This window comes from Lemur catta, chromosome 16 (genome assembly GCF_020740605.2).
Source record: "Lemur catta isolate mLemCat1 chromosome 16, mLemCat1.pri, whole genome shotgun sequence".
Classification (NCBI taxonomy): Eukaryota; Metazoa; Chordata; class Mammalia; order Primates; family Lemuridae; genus Lemur; species Lemur catta.
In genome coordinates, this window is record NC_059143.1 from 14080182 (window position 1) to 14099322 (window position 19141).

Here is a 19141-nt window from a genome sequence, read left to right on the forward strand (position 1 = left end):
TTCTGTCACAACAGTCAGTTCTACCCAGTTTAGATAAGCCTGTAAGGGGTTCTTAGCTGGGACTTACAGAAATCAACAGAAGGATTTGTTGAGAATGACTGATCCCATGCCCTGGAATGCAAACCACGCACAGTTTATGGTACATAATTATATACAATAAACTATAAAGGACATAGAGTGGGTTTTGATATCAGGTTCCAGTTCATCCTCACTAAGGAACTGGTAAAAACCCTTCATCAGTGTGGCTAAGGAAATAGTTCTGGTCCTGCCTGCATCAGTGTCCATGTGTCCACATGGCCTCTCCCCCTCTGTTTAGTCTCACTGGAGACATCTGCTGCTCACAACGGGACGGGAAGCATCATGGGAGAAGCCACACAGAGCCGCTCCCACTGTGGAGGGAGGAAAGTATGACCATCAGAAATGTGATCAAATAGGACGAGCTTACATTTGATAAGTAGATAAGATCAGCAGTAAGATGATGACACAAAAGTCTATGTATGTTTTTCTTCAATTGCATACAAATTTCTCATTTTTCACCAAGATGGAAACTGAAAAGGAGGAATGCCATGAGTGCTCTCCCCACAGATTCAGCCTGTGTTCCTTGCCACCACCACCGTCTCAGTTTGTCCCAGGCACGGGGAGCTGTGGGCTGTCCTCCTCTCTAACTTGAATGCAGCGATCTCTCTGAGTCATTGTCTTTTGCTACAGAGCTGTAATCTCTGTTTCCTTTGAAGATGGGGGAAAGGCTTAACCTATTTGGCCAGAAGCATTGTTTTGCTAGAATATCAGACTAAACATGGATCCCCTGTTCATGAGGCACCATGACACTTCGTATGTCACAGCATCAAATGTCCCCTTGGCAGAATGTTCTAGGTACACCCTCAAATCACTAAATGTTCTCTTTTGTGTGAATTATGTTATCCAGTGTTGGTAAATAACACTCTTTCTTATATACCCTCCAAAATGTTACAGGAAGCTCTATCTTGCCCCTACTTCTGCACCAACTTCAAGGGTTTGGGTCATTTACTTTGACTCGGGGATGTCATGACTGTGGCACTTGACTTAATAGAAGTGAGATGGTACAATAAAAATTAATGGAGTCAGTTTGGTCTCTTCAATCTGTTGCCTATTTTGTGTTCCATGAGAGTGGGTGGAGGAAGGGGTGTTGATATTGGAGAAGAACTCTGAAATGCATTTACCAAAGAAGAATGCTTTCATTATCCAAACCTAGTGCCCCTGAGTAGGGGATGTGGGACAGGTGGGTGGGGTCACAGCGTTTGCTTCCTAGTTTTGGTGCCGCATGAAGGCAACTGCTCTGTGGACCAGGTGTGCAGATATAAAGCCTGAGCACTGGAAGCAGACTGGCCGTTTCAGAAGTAAGGATCACCACAGTGGAGGCTACATCAGCATTCATTGCATTACCTGATGTACTTGATTAATTTAGTCCTAGATGTCCAAGTGATTTTACGTGACTCGTGTAGATATTAGTCTCATGTTTCACTTTAGAACCTGTTCCTAATCACTAACAGAGACAGTCTGTGTCATTGGTAGGTTCCAGTGAGCAAAGCACGGATCCTCCACCTCAGGGTCTCCAGCTTGTCAGGACACAAGTTACCTGACAGCAGGGACATTCCTGCAATCTATGTCACGGGGCCTGTTGTTGCTTATTTTCATTTCCCTGTTGCTGCAGCTCTCCTTTTTCTTCTGTCCTGTCTAGATAATCACAAGTTTTTGCTCTTCCTTGAAAAAAAAATTTGTTTCTATCCCCTACTCTGTGATCTTTTCCATGCTACCCGAGGCCTGTGCAGCAGAAGCCTTTGAAAGAAGGAGCCCTCCCTGGGCCCCGGGCCCTCCTGGAGCCCTGGCTTTTCCAGCTCCACTTGGATAAACATTTTTCTCCTATGATTTGTGCCCAGTTGTGGTGCGTGTCTGGGAAGAAAGCAGGAGTGGAAACAGATGGATCTTCCACCAAGCTCAAAACCAAGAAGATTGACTTCTACGCAACAGTCCTGTGGATAAAATTTAGTAAACATATAATCACACCGTCATTTGGGGCTCTGTATACCCTAATAAAGTAGAGCTTCTAATTTTATAAGCACTGTCATAACCACGGTTGTACGTGGGATTTTTCCTTTGAAAAATGGATCTTTATATGTTCTTTTGCTTTACTAGGTGCTGTTTATTAGGTGTTGTTTCCCCTAAGTGCTGTAGAAAGTGACAGATTGTTTCAGGGCGACCAGTGGGTTGTATTTACAGGTGGTTGGTTGTCTTGACTAGCTTTGCTGTAATAAGACAAGTGCCTTCCGGCAGGAAGGAACATTGCATAGTAGTGAGACCTAAGAAGTCCTGACTTGATTTTATTCTTCATTGAGGAAGGGACATTTTCTGATTTGCTGAATCCTTCTTTTTAAGTGCCTTGCGTACTGTGAAGGTAATTAATAGTGCTATCTTTGTGTGTGCAAAGATGACACTGCTGGCCTGTCATCGGTACGACCGGAGCTTCAAGTTGCCTTTCCAGCAGTAGGGGTGGGAGGCCTGGCTACCCCGGGCATGGCGGGCTCTGGCTCAGGCACCATTCTGGAAGGGGTGTGCTGTCTTGATCCATTGAGCCGGGCCCATTCCTGGGATCCTATTGTGTAGTGGCCCTCTCAAGACAAGGACCTCTTCTTAACGGGAGGGACTCTTTTACTATAGAATATTTTAAAGAATAGTAAGCAGTAAACTCACACTATGTTCTAAACTTCATGCAGTTTACTAAGAACTAATGTCAACAAATATATGCTGTAAATTATATATAAAATATATGAGTGGATCCCTAGTGGGTGGCTCTGATACTAACTCCAGATTCCACATGGACTGGGGCAGTGGAGAACATCAGCTGAGTGTGAGCTGGACAGTGTTGCTAAGGCCTCATCCAAAGCCTCTTCTTGCAGCCTGTTTAACCAGTTTACAACCCTAGTGAGGAGCCATTTGGCCATTTGGGAAATAAAATCCATTTCTTTGAGCATGAAATACAATGAAGTGATTTTTACCCTGAGAATTTTCTTATCATATGAAATTGTGTTTATATTTTCTGCTTCTCTGATCTCCACGATTCTCTTGTTTCCGGAGTTGATGTGCCCCTGGTCAAATTTTATGATTCACCGCTGTAAGAGCTGAAGTTCAGAAGGCGTTCTGCCCCCACTGTGAACAGCTCAGCTGGCGTATTTCTGATGTTTTCCTGTTTCTGTTTCTGGGTCTGCTTGTTGTGATCACGAACATTTGTGCATCTCATGCATGTGAATGAAGTTCTGGTGTCCTATGGACTCTTTGGACTTTTTTTCTGCCTAGTAGGTAGGATTTTAATCCTGCATCATTTTAGGAGGTAAAGAGAATATCTTCCAGACTGAGGGTTGTCATTCGAAATCCCATCGCCTACGGCAGTTCCTCCATCTGAACCCAAATGTGTCCCCCACAACTGCCTGTCCTTAGGCGGTTTCCCCTGAGCGCCACCTCTCAACTCTGCCTTGCTGATGGCAGGTGGGTGACAGCTCAGGGCAGTCCTTCTGTACCTTTCCACATGAGAAGGAAATGTGCTTTCGGGGAAGTTGGGCAGAGTTAAGTCAAACCTGTATCTGTGGAATGAAGTTAATAGACATGTGGGAATTGAACCTTAAACATTGTCAGTTGCACTAGGAACCTAAAATTAGCTCCCCCCCCCCACAGAGATTATGAATTTGAAATTTCCCTTGTTTCCATGGAAATTTTGAATTCAAAATATCTAATGTATACAAATATCACAAATAGGAGCGCATATAAGATCTCTATAACTTCGAGGGGTAGGGAAGCAGTGATGCTTCAGTATAATCACCATGTCCAGGTTGGTTGTGCCCATGACCCTGAACTTCTCAAGGGCTCACTCTGTATGGACAGAACAATTGTTTGACTTGCTTAAATGTGATGGGTTGGTGGCAGTACGTTGAGTGCGTTGCTGGCAAACATTGAACAACCAGATCTCCAGAAGACCAAACCCCTCATTTGGAGCTTTTTGCTTATTTCCATGGTGTAAATACTCCCAGCCTGACCAATTTCATGCTACCAATATAAAGTCACTGAACATGGAGTTGTAAAGAGAGAAAAACAGTTGGCTGTCACTGGTCAGTATACGCTGGCTCCAGCCACACCCTGGATAAAGCTGTGGGAAATTGTAAATTTGAATTTTGCCTTAGAAATCCTTTTTCAAAACACCTCTACTGTCCGAAAAAAACTGTGCGTGTATATACAGATGTATGCTATTATCTATTTCAGTTTTAAACAGTTGTCTAGATTGAACTGTCATTTATGAACTCTTTACAAAAGCATGGAAAATGGAACAAGCATGCATTTTCCCATTTCCATTCAATCATAATTCGTTGCGTGCCTTCTGACTTTTTTGTTCAGTGGTTTTTCCTTTTTGTTTTCCAGTTTCATTCCTTTGACCTCTAAAACCATAGCTGTCTGCCTCATAAAAAGATTTCTTCCTCTCTCTGTCCTTTGTCCGGTTTTAATGACAAGTGTGGCTGGAAAATGGGATGTTCCTCGTTCAGTCTGGGGCCGCACTCCCCACACAGCCTTCCTGGCCAGCAGTCTGTAAACTAGGTCCCCCCCCCCATCTCCCTCATTATTTATTTGCCAACTTTTCCTCATTTGGGTCATTTCAAGTTGATTGACTCAGTTCTCATGAAGGTTCAGAACTGAGGCTACATTCGGTGCAGAATAGAATGATTGTTTTGAAACACTGACAGTGAAATCTGTCACTCTGTTTTGGCCCTTTTCCCTTAATTCTGAGTGTCCTCAATTATAGTCTTCACTTGAAGAAAGGAAAAACACATATTCATATAGGAATGAGGAATGTCTGTCAGACTGATTGATACTTGCATTTACATTGAAGCCCTGCCCCGACCTTTTTCCTCAAAACACTAGTTTTGTTAGTTAAAAAAAAAAAAAATCAAGGAGAGATGTGAGAGATAGTGGATGTAGGCTTTTTTTTCCCAGCACCTGTTCTGCAGCATAATTTTCGCATGCCCCAGCAATGTTTTAGTGACAAGCAACAAACACCCTGTCATTAACTGAGACTTGTCCTGCTCAGCACCGTTCTCCATCATCATTACTGTAGTCCTTCAGCTGCTCGGAAATGACACTTTTTAAAGCAGCAACACTCAAGGCAAGTGTTGGACTGTGCACTTGCGCTTCTCTGGCAGATTGAGTTTTGTGAGTGCTAAGAACCACAAAATGTAGAAATGCTTGGCCACTTTAGAGTCTTGGGACTCATTTCAGCCTGGGAAGGGGTCTAAAGGCACGTTCTACATTCCCTCAATCAGTAACCCCCAGCCTACTCCCCACCTCCAGTGGAGAAAAGAAAACTCTTCCTTTGAGGTTTGAGTCCATGGCTTCCTGTGACATCAGCCTTGACAGTGTGGGAGGAAGGTGCACTCAGGAGTGTCAGCATTTTGACTGTCAGGCCCCTGAGCCACGGGCCTCTCCCAGCATGTCTACACCCTGGCTGGAGGGACAGTGAGCTCAGCAAGTTGCCTGGAAGACCGGGCACAAAGGTGGGAGAGAAGATTGTGAAATCCCCGCACCTGAGAGCAGGCTCCAGTTTGTGAAGGAGATTGATGTGGGGAGCGACGGGACCCTTCCTTCCCACTGCCAGCATCTGCACTCCGGGTGTGGATCTGTTAAGCCCATGATGGGCAGTGTACTAGAGAGTGCTGGTTTGTTTAGGGAAACATAAATGCAATAGTACAGAAAAATAAAATTTCCGTACCTGTAGGAGGAGGTAGCCGTGAAGCTGGCATTTAATGATCTGGGAAACACACCAACGGGTGTGGACGTGTGCAGTGTGGACTATATAGGGGCCGAGGTATTCAAGGCTAATTGGGAAAGGATTCATTAAGGAGGGAATCTGTGAGTAAGTTCGAAGGAAGCAACTTGGTGGAGGGAAGAGTGTTTCAGGGAGAAAACGGGCAAATCTCAAGAAGAAATGAGCAGACCAGGGGGTTGGGGGGGGCGCAGCTAGCACAGGTGCCCGGGGCTCTCTCTCGAGCTCCTTCAAGCTTTTGCTCAGGTGTCACCCCTCGAAGCAGGCTCCAGCCACCCTATTTTAAATTGCCACCCACCTCCTCTCCATGCGCCTTTGCCCATTCCTTGCTTTAATTTTTTCTCAGCGTTTATCACCTTCTGACATGTTAAAAGAGTCTCCACTGGAGTATAAGTTCCATAAGGACAGAGATTTTTGTCTCTTGTGTTTACTCTTACACCCAGTGCCTGGCACATACTTATTTCTCAAATAAATGAACAAACCGGATGTAGCAAGAAAAGAGTGTGGTGGTGTGGGCAGTGTGTTCTGGGCTCTAAAGAACTGTAGCTGGGAGTCAGGAGCCTGAGTCCTGAAGCCAGGGCTGGCCGGTGTGTAAACTGTGATGGGCGGTGGAGGTCCTTGGGCGTCGTATCCTCACTGGTAAGATGGACGTTGGCCAGGATGACAGCCAGTGCTCCTGGCTGCAGGTTCTGAGGACCAGCATGGTCAGAGGGTGCTAGGTGGTGAGCATCTTGAAGTTGACTTTAAGGCGTTGGAGCAGCTGGAGAATTACTGTGGATTTCAGAACCACAGGGTCAAGGTGGTATTGGTCAAAAAACAAAAAAAACCTGTTTTTCGCCCGTGTACTCCAGATAGATTGTTTTTTTAGAGCAAGGCTAAGAGGCTAGAGATAAATTAATTTTTATCACCATTTGATAAACTCTCCTTTCACCTTCTTCCTTTCCATTATCTTATCTCGCCCAACTCCTGCACGCTTGAACCACCAGCAATTGTTTCGGTCTGTAGACAAATGGGCCTTTGGAGACTGAATTTTGAGGCCCCCAGTTCAGTGTGCTAGAACTTCAAAAGAAAACTCGATAGGGGAAACCAACTTTTTATGGCTTCAGGCTTAAACTGATCAGGGCTCTGCACGTCCCATAGTTGTGCCTTGAAATTATAAAGATACCTTCTCCCACCCCACTCCCAAAATTCCATCACCCTTGGGGGATATTCCCCCGCAGAGCTAACAAGCCTGACCAGCCAAACCGCCAAGCCAATCTTGACCTCTCATGGAGATAATGAGCATTTATTTAGGGCGGAATTAACGTGCTGCGTAAGTATGTCACCGCAGAATAGGAAAAGAGAAATTACAGCCTGTAGAATCCTCAGGCCTATCATAGTTAACTTACTGGAGACAAAATTTTACTGCTCATTTCTGAGCAAAGCTTCTTGACATGTGAAAGGATGTTTCTGCACCCCTTTATTTTGACAGAATATTTCTACTGCAAGTCTAACCTGTCAGGTTATCTTTTTGGGCATCTTTCATCTTGCTTTGTTTTGTTTTTCATTTCTGGAGATATATAAACTTGGAGAAGCAACACATGAAAAATCTGGGTTGTTCGCTCAGTATCTGGTTAAATTAAAAAAAAAACAGAAAGAAAGAAAAATCTGGGTTCAACTCCCAGCTCAGCTACTCAATGGCTTTGGTACTCAACCTCTTTAACCTCCCACTTTTCCTAAAAATCTATAAGATGAGGGTCAGAATTCCTGCTCTGCAGGGTTATTAAAGGGATTGTAAGTCACAAGGAGGGGGTGCCTGGCCCGTATCAGGGCCTCAGTAAGGGCCTTCATCCTCAGCGATTCCTCTTTGAACTCACACCAACAGCAAACTCTCCCCCGCTAAAGAAACGTCCAGTGGTCTTCCTGAAATGCCTGTCAGTGCAAGCATCTGGCTCAATTATACAGCAGACTGATGACCCAGGCGGGAGCTGCACTTTCGTGAGTCCTTTTAATGAAAAGATTCAGTGCTTCATCACAGAGGGACATTGTATGGGAGTGCCAGATAATGAAGTAGTCAGGCTTGCCGAAATGTTGACAGTTCACTCGGTGCCCATAGAACAAAATGGATAGGAATGGAGCCAAGGGGAAGGGGGCCGGCTAGGAGGGGCGACTGTAAGGGATGTGATGGTTGAGCTCCCCAGTGAGCGAGGATTCCTCTCCTCGGAATTGAAAGCATTTGTGGACAGTTCCTATAATAAAGGATTTCTTATGAAAACCACAAAGAGAAAATAATGGCGTTCTTTTGAGACACTATATATTCTGGCAGACACTGCATGTTCTGAGTGGGACCATTACATCTGGTTTTTGCCTACAACAATTCTTTTTTAGTAGGCAGAGTATAAATTATACATTTTAAATAAATAATGCATATTCTTTAAAAAAAACATTAAAACCAAACAAGGACTAACTACCTTTTTATATACATGAAAAAATTTTAATGGAAAAAAACCATACCCTTAGTAACTGCAGAATATTAATGTAAGTTCAGAATGAACACTGAAGAGTTCACACTCTCATAAAACTCTATTCTAAGTAACTTTTCTGGTTTGAACACATCTTTAGCAATACAGGGTTGCTGTGAGGTTTCACTTATTTTGAAAGTAATTTCATTTCCAGTTCTTGTCCTGATTCCCTTTTCATGGTTTTCCACATCTTTTAGGAAACTTGGCATAAGGAGGTGTCCAGGGCTGGGATTCGTATTTGGGGAACTAAATTACTCACTAATAAAATGGTTTTCTTTTTTACTAACTAAATCCATATCCCATCATTTACTTACATGGCCTTTATAGTAAGGAAACGCTAGTTATTTGGGGGATAAAGTAGTTTATGTATTTTTTTGTTTTGATGATGTTGCATAACATTCAAGCAACTAACCAGGATGTTAACTCTTATTGTTTTGTTGCTTTTGAGGGCATTTTAATTATAGGAATTTATTTGAATCATCAGTTTTACTGTTAGAGCCAAATCATTCTTACGGGTTTATGGGAATATATGCCACCAAGCAGTAGATTAATAACTATAAAAAAACCACATGAAAAGGTCATTGCAAATCTCAGATCAAAACCTGTGGTTTTCTGGATTGTGCAATCTACCAGCCTGTTAAAGCTTCTCTTTGGTAACATGATCTTTATGGTAACACCATAAAGAGCTATAGACATTTGCAATAATTAAGACAGCCCAGAAGTGCCCCATGCCTACCCACAGAGCCAGCCTCCTCCTACCAAGAAAGGGGCTTGATCGGCATGGATCCATTTTAACAGATGAGCCCACCTTTGGTGATATACATGGAAGAAAACTTTGATAGTAAAAGAGACACATTTTTTTTCTCCAAAAAGATGAGAAAAACAAACTGGATTGGAGCCTGAACCACAGCACTTGGGAGGGCTTTTCATGGAGAACCACAGCAGAAAGGAATCCCCTTTGCTGGTGAATCCTTCTGGCCCTTTTCACTGTCATTCCTGGAGCATTTCAGTTGCTCCTTCCAATCAGCTAAGGGCTCCTGGGTCTCCAGCCCCACCCCATCCCCTACTCCTCTTGCTTGAAACATGTTACTGGAAACAGGGCGATGCAGGGAACTTTTGAGTGTGGGCACCAGGAACCAAACTGTCAGCCTCCGTGGACTGACCAAGGAGTTAACCACAGCGATTCTGGCTTCGCTAGGCCCCCAGACTCTTTTGTGTTACAGACTTTGGACACTGGAAAATACATTCAAAACATGAGCCAAGAATGGCGTTCGGGAAGAGACAGTTGAAGAGGGAAAACCAGCAGAAAGGGATGCACCCTTCAGCCCTTTCTGTCTGTAGCTTGCTGAATTACAAATGTGCTGTTTGGGCCGGGTTTTTTGAGAAGCTGGATCTCTTGGGGGCAAGGGGCAACACTGCTTCACCTCCTGACCTGGAATCTCTTAGCTGCAGCGCTCTGCAGATGGGTACCCTTGCCCTTCCTTCCCTGCCACCCCCACCCCCCATGGGAACAAAGTCCCCAGGCTCTGGAAAGTAATGCTAAGAAAACAAACACTACAAAGGCTGGTAACAGGGGGATATCTCTCTTGAATGTTTTTTCGTGACCATCTAGGCTCAAGGGGGAGGGGGTCCCCCAGCTACGTGAGCCAGCGGGGTCTCTTTGTAGTAGGCATCTGTGTGTTTGGCCAGATGTCCTCCCAGTGGAGGGCAGAGAGGAAAGATAAAACAGAATTCTTATTAAAAATAAGTCAGGGGAGGGAGGAAACAAGACAGAGAAAGTGTGTGCAGTGGAAAAGGAGGGCAGGCAGTGTCGTCTGATATTGATTAAATGCTGATACAGTCGGGGGTGGGCAGTGCACACGGTGGGGAAGTGCCTCTGCTCTTTGGAATGGGAGCCAGTGACAACTGTCTGGGAGCAGATCTGCATGAGTACCACACGCACAAGATGCCCAGAGAAGGATGGGAGGGAAAGGCACATGAGCCGGAGTCAGGACACACGGCTTCTGATCCTGTTTCTCCCTCACTGGGCCTCGCTTTTCCTGTCAGTAACACAGTGACACTTACCAGATGACCTGTACACCACCTTCTAGCCGGATTCTATTATCTTGCATGGTCTGCTCCAACCAGATCTTCGTAGGCTCTTTGGTGGAATGTAAGAAATCATCGACCACAGTGCCAAAATCCAAAAGGAACGAAACCCCTCATGGCCCATGAGAGCGTCACCCAGTCCTTCAACAGGGGGTTGGCCTGGCATCCACGTGTCTATCACCCTTCTGTGTTTTACAGTTGCCTCAAAGCAGGTCAATTATTTCTTTTTTTTTTTTTTTTTTTTTTTTTTTTTCGAGACAAGAGTCTCACTCTGTTGCCTGGGCTAGAGTGCCGTGGCGTCAGCCTAGCTCACAGCAACCTCAAACTCCTGGGCTCAAGGAATCCTTCTGTCTCAGCCTCCCAAGTATCTGGGACTGCAGGCATGCGCCACCAGGCCCGGCTAATTTTTTCTATGTATTTTTAGTTGTCCAGCTAATTTCTTTCTATTTTTAGTAGAGACGGGGGTCTCACTCTTGCTCAGGCTGATCTCAAACTCCTGAGCTCAAATGATCCTCCTGCCTCAGCCTCCCAGAGTGCTAGGATTACAGGTGTGAGCCATCGTGCCGGCCATGAGTTGATTATTTCTCAACATGGAACGTGTCATGTTTGTGGGTCTACCTATACTTTTCCCTCTCCAAGTTTAAAAAATATTTTCACCCTTATTAAATGTAAGGGTTTTGTTTTTGTTTTTTTGAGACAGTCTCACTTTGTCTCCTGGGCTAGAGTGCAGTGGTATCATCATAGCTCACAGCAACTGCAAACTCCTGGGCTCAAGCGATCCTCTTGCCTCAGCCTCTCGAGTAGCTGGGGCTACAGGTGTGCACCACTGTGCCCAGCTAATTTTTTCTATTTTTAGTAGAGACGAGGTCTCTCTCTTGCTTAGGCTGATCTCAAACTCTTGACCTCAAGCAATCCTCCCGCCTCAGCCTCCCAGACTGCTAGGATTACAGGTGTGAGCCACCTTGCCTGGCCAATGAAAGGGGTCTTTGTTTCATTTTAAACCACCAGATTGTAAAGAGCTTAAGAGTTAATGTGTGTGTGTGTGTGTGTGTGTGTGTGTGTGTGTGTGTGTGTGTGTGTGTGTGGGCGGGGGTATGTTTTCATCCTTTAGTTAAAGGTAAGCCATTGAAAGTTTTTGCTTTTTCCTTTTTGGCAAATGTCATGAGGACAGCAGTATTTTAGTACAGGGTGAGGCTAAATTCCAGTGGGAATGGAAGAGGAAGCTTCCATTGAGATTAAAAGATCTCACAATAGGGTGGTGGCAGTGGAAATGGAGGGGAAAGGATGACCAGAGATGAGGACCTTGGCCTAGTGGAAAGATAAATCATGGCCTTTGGAGGCTGACATAGGCCGAAATCCTGGCTGTGACATGTATAGGATGTCAGTTCGGCTCCCACTAACTTGCCTGGTTGCAGGGTTCTTTATGGATGAGAGATGCTGTGTGTGGAGTGCCTAGCTTGGAACCTGGTGCAGTGTAGGCAGTCAGTGAACATCGGTAAACTGTAGGTGATGACGATCATGATAAACAGCCCACAGGAGATTAACAGGGAATGGTGACTGAATTGGAGAGTAAGTACGAGGGAAGAATTCATGGTGTCTTTTGAGTTTAACCATCTGCGGGATTGGGGTGGTAGTAGTATTTAAATTGGGTGGAAATAGGAAAGTTTGGTGGGAGCTGGAGATCTGGTTTGGCAGGGCTAGTGCTGAGGTCAATTTGGGACATAAGAGGTGGCACCGAGACATACAGGTGGCTATTAAAGAACAGGCCGGGCGCGGTGGCTCAGGCCTGTAATCCTAGCACTCTGGGAGGCCGAGGCGGGCGGATCGTTTGAGCTCAGGAGTTCAAGACCAGCCTGAGCAAGAGCGAGACCCCGTCTCTACTAAGAAAATAGAAATTAACTGAACAACTAAAATTATATAGAAAAAATTAGCCGGGCATGGTGGCGCATGCCTGTAGTCCCAGCTACTCGGGAGGCTGAGGCAAAAGGATCGCTTGAGCCCAGGAGTTGGAGGTTGCTGTGAGCTAGGCTGCCGCCACCGCACTCTAGCCTAGGCAACAGAGTGAGACTCTGTCTCAAAAAAAAAAAAAAAAAAAAAAAAGTAGAACAGAAAGGAAAGGGAGTTTAAAAAAATGGGAAAATTGTAACACTAAGAAGCTGATTTACTCTGTGTGATCACTGAGATTTTACTGCGTCACCTTCAAGGAATCAGCTAACCCAAGGTTGATCCATCATGACCATCTTCTAAACTAAACCCTTGCTCCTGGAAGTATGGTCTGCAAAGTCCTGCTGAGCCAGAACCTGTCCTTCAACAATGTGATTCGTAAGCACTTTAGAGTTTGAGAAGCACCGTTCTCAAGTGTGGTCCCTCGACCGGCCGCTTCAGCATCCCCTGGGAGCTTGTTAGAAATGCACATTCTCAGGCCCCTTCTCAGACCTCCTGAGTTCAGAAAGTTGTGTTTTAACAAGCTCTTGGAGTGATTCTGATGCACCTCAAAGTTTGAGAAGCGCTGCTCTAAGTCATGAAACAGACAGAGCAGACCCCCTCCCCGTGTGTCTTTAGCCAAAGGGATTGGCTGAGCCCTGGAAGCTAAATTCGAGTCATTGTTATATGTTGTTTCTCTCATCATTTTGCATTAAACACAGCTGAAGAACTCTTTTCACTGAGGAAGGGCACTATGCGTAAAATTACAAACCAGAGGAGAGAAACTTCAACTGTGGCTTAATCTTCATGACTTACCCATCAAAAGTTATTGAGCACAATTACAGGAGATCAGTCCTTTATGTGCTGTTGCTCCTGGGGGACGCTATTAGCAAGACACAGATAGGGAAACAGCGCAGGAAAACAGGAGTCTCCCGATACTCCCTGCAATGTGATTTTCACATCAAAATGTCCACGGTCTTTGTCTTCTGTGTTTCTAATCAATCAGATGGAAATTCCCCTTTTGTGGGTTATTTTTTGGAATCATTTGCAGCAATGATGCTGGTTTGAATGTTTTTCGGAAAGTTGAACTGTAAGCAGTAAAAATTTACCTCCTCTTAATCAAAAATGTCTGGTGTTTCTGTTTGTTCCATAGTCATTATTCAAATCACTGTGATAAATAAGGGTCAGTGTCTGTTTTTTTTGTATACATGTAATGCACAAAAATGGTTATATATTGAGCACCTAATCATAAAATTACGTGTATTTTCTGCTGTAGTTCATATAGTACATTGCAGCCAGTGACATGCTAGTAAACCAGTTGTCTGGGAGGAGGTTGTCCTAACTTGTAGTGTTTGCCAATTTCCATGGTGTAAATACTCCCTCCAGGGCTGATTTCAGGCTACTAGTAGTTTAACAACCAGCTCCCAAAATTCTTACAACTTTAACAGTTGGCTCTCACAAGCCAGTAGAAACCAGCTCCAACACACCACTGAAACAAACATAAAGGGACAAATCATATTTTTGGGGGTTGTCTTTGAATTTCCATAGGTCCAATAATGTCTGAAACAAGTAAATTTGGGTGTTTTAAGTCTTTTGTCATATAAAGATTTTTTATTGAAATAATAATTGCAGTTATAATGGAATTTGATTTGAAACTACAGTCATGTGCCACATAACAACATTTCAGTCCACAATGAACTACATATACGATGGTGGTACTATAAAATTATAAAACTATATTTTTACTGAATGTTTTCTACGTTTAGATGCACTAATACTTACCATTGTGTTACAGTTGCCTACCACATTCAATACAGTAACATGCTGTACAGGTTTGTAGCATGAGAGCAAGAGGCTGTACCATAAGCCTAGGTGTGTAGTAAGCTATACCATCTAGATTTGTATAAGTACACTCTATAATGCTCACACAACAACAAAATCCCCTAAGGATGCATTTCTTAGAACGTATCCCTGCGTTGTTAATGGACACATGACTGTATTTCATGAGACAAAGTTATGTGCTATTTTTAAGTCATTAAATCCAATTAAAATAACATGATAATGCTTAAAGTGCTCATGTTGCTAAAGTCATATATTTGATTTTAAAATGCTTCTTATAGTATAGTAAGGAATAACTAAAAATTATTCTTAGTCACAGTATTTGAACCAAAATGCAAAAAGATACTTTTTGAAATGGTGTTTTTGTTTCCTATTACTAAAATCTGACTTTTCTTACAGGTATTCAGGAAGGAACACAATGTACCAAATGTAAAAATAACTGGGCGCTGAAGTTTTCTATCATATTATTGTATATTTTGTGTGCCTTGCTAACGATCACAGTAGCCATTTTGGGATATAAAGGTAAGTACGCTGTCCTTTTTTCTTCCAAATAGCAAGTGTTCCTCTATCAAGTTAAGCATGAAAAAATTCACCTTTACAAGTCTGAAATACTTCACTCATACAACTCATAGGCAAAATTTAGCAACATGATAAACTCTGTGTCTTGAGATTCTTATAGCTATGGGATCAGAAAGGGGAGAAATAGTAATTGCTTTTGATCCATTTCAACAATAATAATGGTCCTCTAAGAGTTATAAAGATCTTTTCCTCTTTGCTGCTTTTTCCTACCTATTTCTAGCTACTACTCCCTCTTCCTTTATTTGTATTTTTTTCCATCTTATGTCTATGAGGCTTTATGGAAACCCTGGAGTGAGCACACAGGAAAACCCGTATTGATGGAGGATCAACAAAACACAAGACCGACTTCACCCAGAGATTGGCCATCTAATTCCTAAAAGTGTCTGGTTCATGGCAGGGGCAGGGTCGTCACCTGATTCCTCCAGACATGCAGACAAAGGAGGTTCCCCTGCCTCCAACACCCCTTTCAGAGACCACAGGTAGAAGGTGTCATGACTCAGAATCCCAAACTACATAAACCCTTTTATAGAAACAGCCGGGGAAGCCCCCGCTGTCAGAGACACAGGAGACAGACACGTCCGTCTGGTTTCCGCACAGAGGCAGGCGTGGAGTCTGCGGATCGTCACGGTCTTCCCTCAGCTGCCTGTCCTCGGAATTGACAGATTCGCAAGTGGAGAATTCCCCACACATTCCCTTCTCTGTTCCGTGGCTCACAGGCCTGACCTAGGAGGAGACAGATTCAAAGTGGATTCCCAATGGGCTTCAGAGCCAGACAGTCCAAGCTTAATTCCTGATCCTACCATTTTTAATACAATTGTGCATGCTTAGTAAGTGCTTACTAGCATGCCAGGCATCATGCTGTGTCTTCTATGTGGCTTCATGACCTCTTAGATTTTCTGATTTCTTATGTGTAAAATGGCAATAATAATGCCACTTTTCAAGGTGGTGTGGATAAGCAAAGATGACATAATGAACTACCTGTCCTATAGTTGGTCCCAGTAGATAGTAGCTATATTTCTCTGTTCCTTGCTTCTTAATTGCATTTACATAGCTCTAGCCGTCACAATGGCAAAACATGCTAAAAATCCTCAGAACAGTTAAGGCTTTTTACCCGCATCGCTAAGGCCATATACATGGTAAACAATGTGAATCACAGAGTGTGTTGACTGACGAATTGGGGCAATGGAAATCTGGAAAATTACCAGATCATTTTCTTCGTTTGTGATGAGTTAACATAACCTGCAGTGTCTTACATTTTCAGATGAAGCAGCAAACAGTATGTGATTAAGAAAGGTTATTAAATCATGATTAAGGCTGGGCAGAGAGGTGGGTGGGAACCCAGTGGAGGAAAGGACAGTTTTCTATGTCCCAGGTAATTCAGACTCTCTCTCTTCCTTTAGTAGATTATTTAGGTCATTACTCACCTCTCCATGACTTTTCCTGGTGAGCCAACGTAAAGGAAAAGCTTGAAATCAAACAGCCATTTAATAAGTACCTTTAAGGCTTATACTATGTGATAACATTTACTACTAAAAGAGAGATGAGAATGGTTTGGTGAATATATAACATTTTGTAATTTTTACTTCTGCTAGGACAGTGGTCCCCAACCTTTTTGACACTGGAGACAGGTTTCATGGAAAACAGTTTTTCCATGGATGGGAGTGGGAGGGTGGGAAGGTGGGGGTGTCACCGCCTCGGCTCCACCTCAGATCATCAGGCATTGGATTCTCATGGGGAGCGGACAACCTGGATCCCTCCCATGCCCAGTTTGCAGTGGGGTTCCTGCTCCTATGAGGGTCTGATGCCACTGCTGATCTGACAGGGGGCGGGGAGGGCTCAGGCAGTGATGGGAGTGATGGGGAGCAGCTCTGGGTGCAGGTGGGACTTTGCTTGCCCCCCACTCCCACTGCCACCACCCCCCACTGGCCTCCTGCTATGTGGCCCAGTTCCTGGCAGGCCATGGACCAGTACTGGGAGTTGGGAACCACAGTACTAGGAAATAAGATCCAGGACCTTTATGCCTTCAGAATTATGTAGAAAGATCCAAAGAAAAGGGCCTTGTTTGTTTGTTTGTTTAAGGTACAAATATTTCTTCCATTTTTACCCACTTTTGAAAGTCCTTCGCAGCTCTGACATGTTTTGGGTGTGCTGGTCCATTTGCCTAGACACCTGTTCTCTGCCTCTTCCTTGCCCATCATGTCCCGTTGGACATATGTCCTGCAGGAAGGCCCTGAAGGCCGAGCGAAGGCCCCACCTGTTTGCTCTCTCGGCAGCCTTTATTGACTCCGAGCTGTCATTTGCATCGTGAGGGCTGGTGGGCTTGTCCGCCTCACCACCCAAACCATACATTTCCATGAAGACAGAAGACTATCTTTTATTTATTATATCTCCCACTAGCACCTAGCCGCATGGCATTTAACAAGTCCCCAGGAAAGTTTGCTGAATGAAGTAATGGGAGGATGGATGGAGCATGGATTGTGGATTAGGGATGACTTCCACTAAGACAAACTGTAGATGCCCCTGGACCTCTGAGTCAACTGCATGTAGGGGATTGCTGCTCCTGAAACCTAAAATGTTAGAGGGTGGCTTGCCCTGCGGGCGCAGTCTCCCCAAAACAAAGGGAGAAGAGAAGCGGGAGCCAGTGCAAGGAGGCAAGCTGATGTCCCTCTTTCCTCTCCTGCAGCGCCCCCCTCCCGCAGGCCTCTGCTGACAGAGAGAAGATAATACAACATGCACTTTTGGTTTCCAAACACGGCATTAATGAACTAAAATGTTGATGTTTTCCAGATGTGCTTTCTCTTTCTTATACCCTGACTCCTCTCTCTTGCTGATAAGGTTCTAGTAACCCAACCTTGTAAGAGACACAAAGATAAGACCGTTCTCCCTTCACACATCTCGCTTTGAAGTCTCTCTCCATTAAGAAAAGAAAGACAGAAGAGAATATTCAGTGACAGAAGCACAATAAGGTGTTTCTCTGAAGGAGAAGTTGAAAGGAAATGAACAGAAACTCCTTTATTTATACCATTTTCCTCAAAACTGTTCTTCTCCTTTTATGTCACTTACACAGCTACAAGTTAGAATATAACAAAGTACCTTCTAGAGAATTGGCTGAACAAGCCAGAGAATCACTTAGTCACCCAGACAGGGTCTGTATGGTGGTGGTGGCCGTGAGGCACGTCAGCCACTTTGCAGAAAACATGTTCTGGGACGGTTACAGCTTGGGACGTCCTCTGCCCTGGGCTTTTATCATTAGTGATGGAGCTTCCACGGCAGGAGCCATGGCTTAAGTTCAATGGGTCATGTTTTCTCCGGAATATTCCCACAGTAGGAAAATCCTACTCCATTGCCCTGCCCAGCAGGCAGCCTTCGTCAGGGAATTAGGATAAGGTAAAAAGACAGAAATCTGAATCTTTCTGAGTAAATATCTCCCTTAACTCTTCATTTCTAGCCATAGAATAGCTGCTTTGCTGCTACCCTCTGCCAAGGTACCAGCCGCAACTGTACAAATAGGCTTTCAAAGTGCACGTCGCATCACGATGTAGAGCCCTGTAGGATCCAGGGTAACACCCTACAACCAAATTATCTGTATTTCTGTAAGAAAACCTAAAATATTGTTCAAGGTAGAAATGCCTTTACTAAATTCCAGAAGCATGTAACTGATGTTACCGGGAAGTCCCAGGGACCAGTGAGAGGGTATGTTTATCCCACAGTACCGTGATCAGTCTGCTACACACACCTGTGAGCACCAGGTAGCAGCTCTGTGCTCTGTTCCTGTTCCTTGTCCTCAGGGCTGAGACCACAGCCTGAGTCTCTCATATCCTCAGAGTCTAGCACGATGCCCCCTAAGTGGCACATCTGGTGATGACTTTACAGAGAACATAAAGAGGCATAATTTTTCCCTTCAAGAGATTCTTTATTGGAGGAAACCAGATTTGGGGCGGGGGGAAGTACTAAATGAGGCAATGTGAAGTTGTAGAAAGAGCATGGATTTTGGGGTTGGATTTTCCAGCCTGGTATCCTCCTACTTCGTCACTGAAGATCTCTTTTATAGATGCGGAAACCCCAATTTCTTCATGTGTAAAATTGCAATTGTGAGGATTAACTGCAGTGGTGGTGCAGTATATCTGGCAAAGAGCAGGCACTCAGTAAATCGAGGCTATTATCATTAGTCAAAGAAAGTTTGAGCTGCTGTGCAAAGGGGTGGAATCGTAGCCGAGGCTGAGTACAATGGGGTGCTGAGCCATGGAGTGGACCTTAAAGGACGAGTGGAATCGAGACAAGGGAAGAGGAGGTTAGTAGCCCAGGCCAAGGGATAACAGCTAAGAGCTTTTATAGGAAAAGTGTCATTGTCGGAATAGCCTAGAGAAGAAGT

At 44.3% G+C, this 19141-nt stretch overlaps 1 protein-coding gene across 2 annotated transcripts in view; it reads left to right on the forward strand.

Annotated features, from left to right (window-relative positions):
* The window catches only part of COLEC12 (collectin subfamily member 12), a 163626-nt gene that overhangs the window by 114885 nt on the left and 29600 nt on the right, over positions 1 to 19141 (forward strand). For both annotated transcript variants that reach the window (XM_045527979.1, XM_045527980.1), the window contains one exon: positions 14590 to 14712. In XM_045527979.1, coding sequence (XP_045383935.1) covers positions 14590 to 14712 — 123 coding nt within the window. The remainder of the gene's footprint in view (positions 1 to 14589; positions 14713 to 19141) is intronic.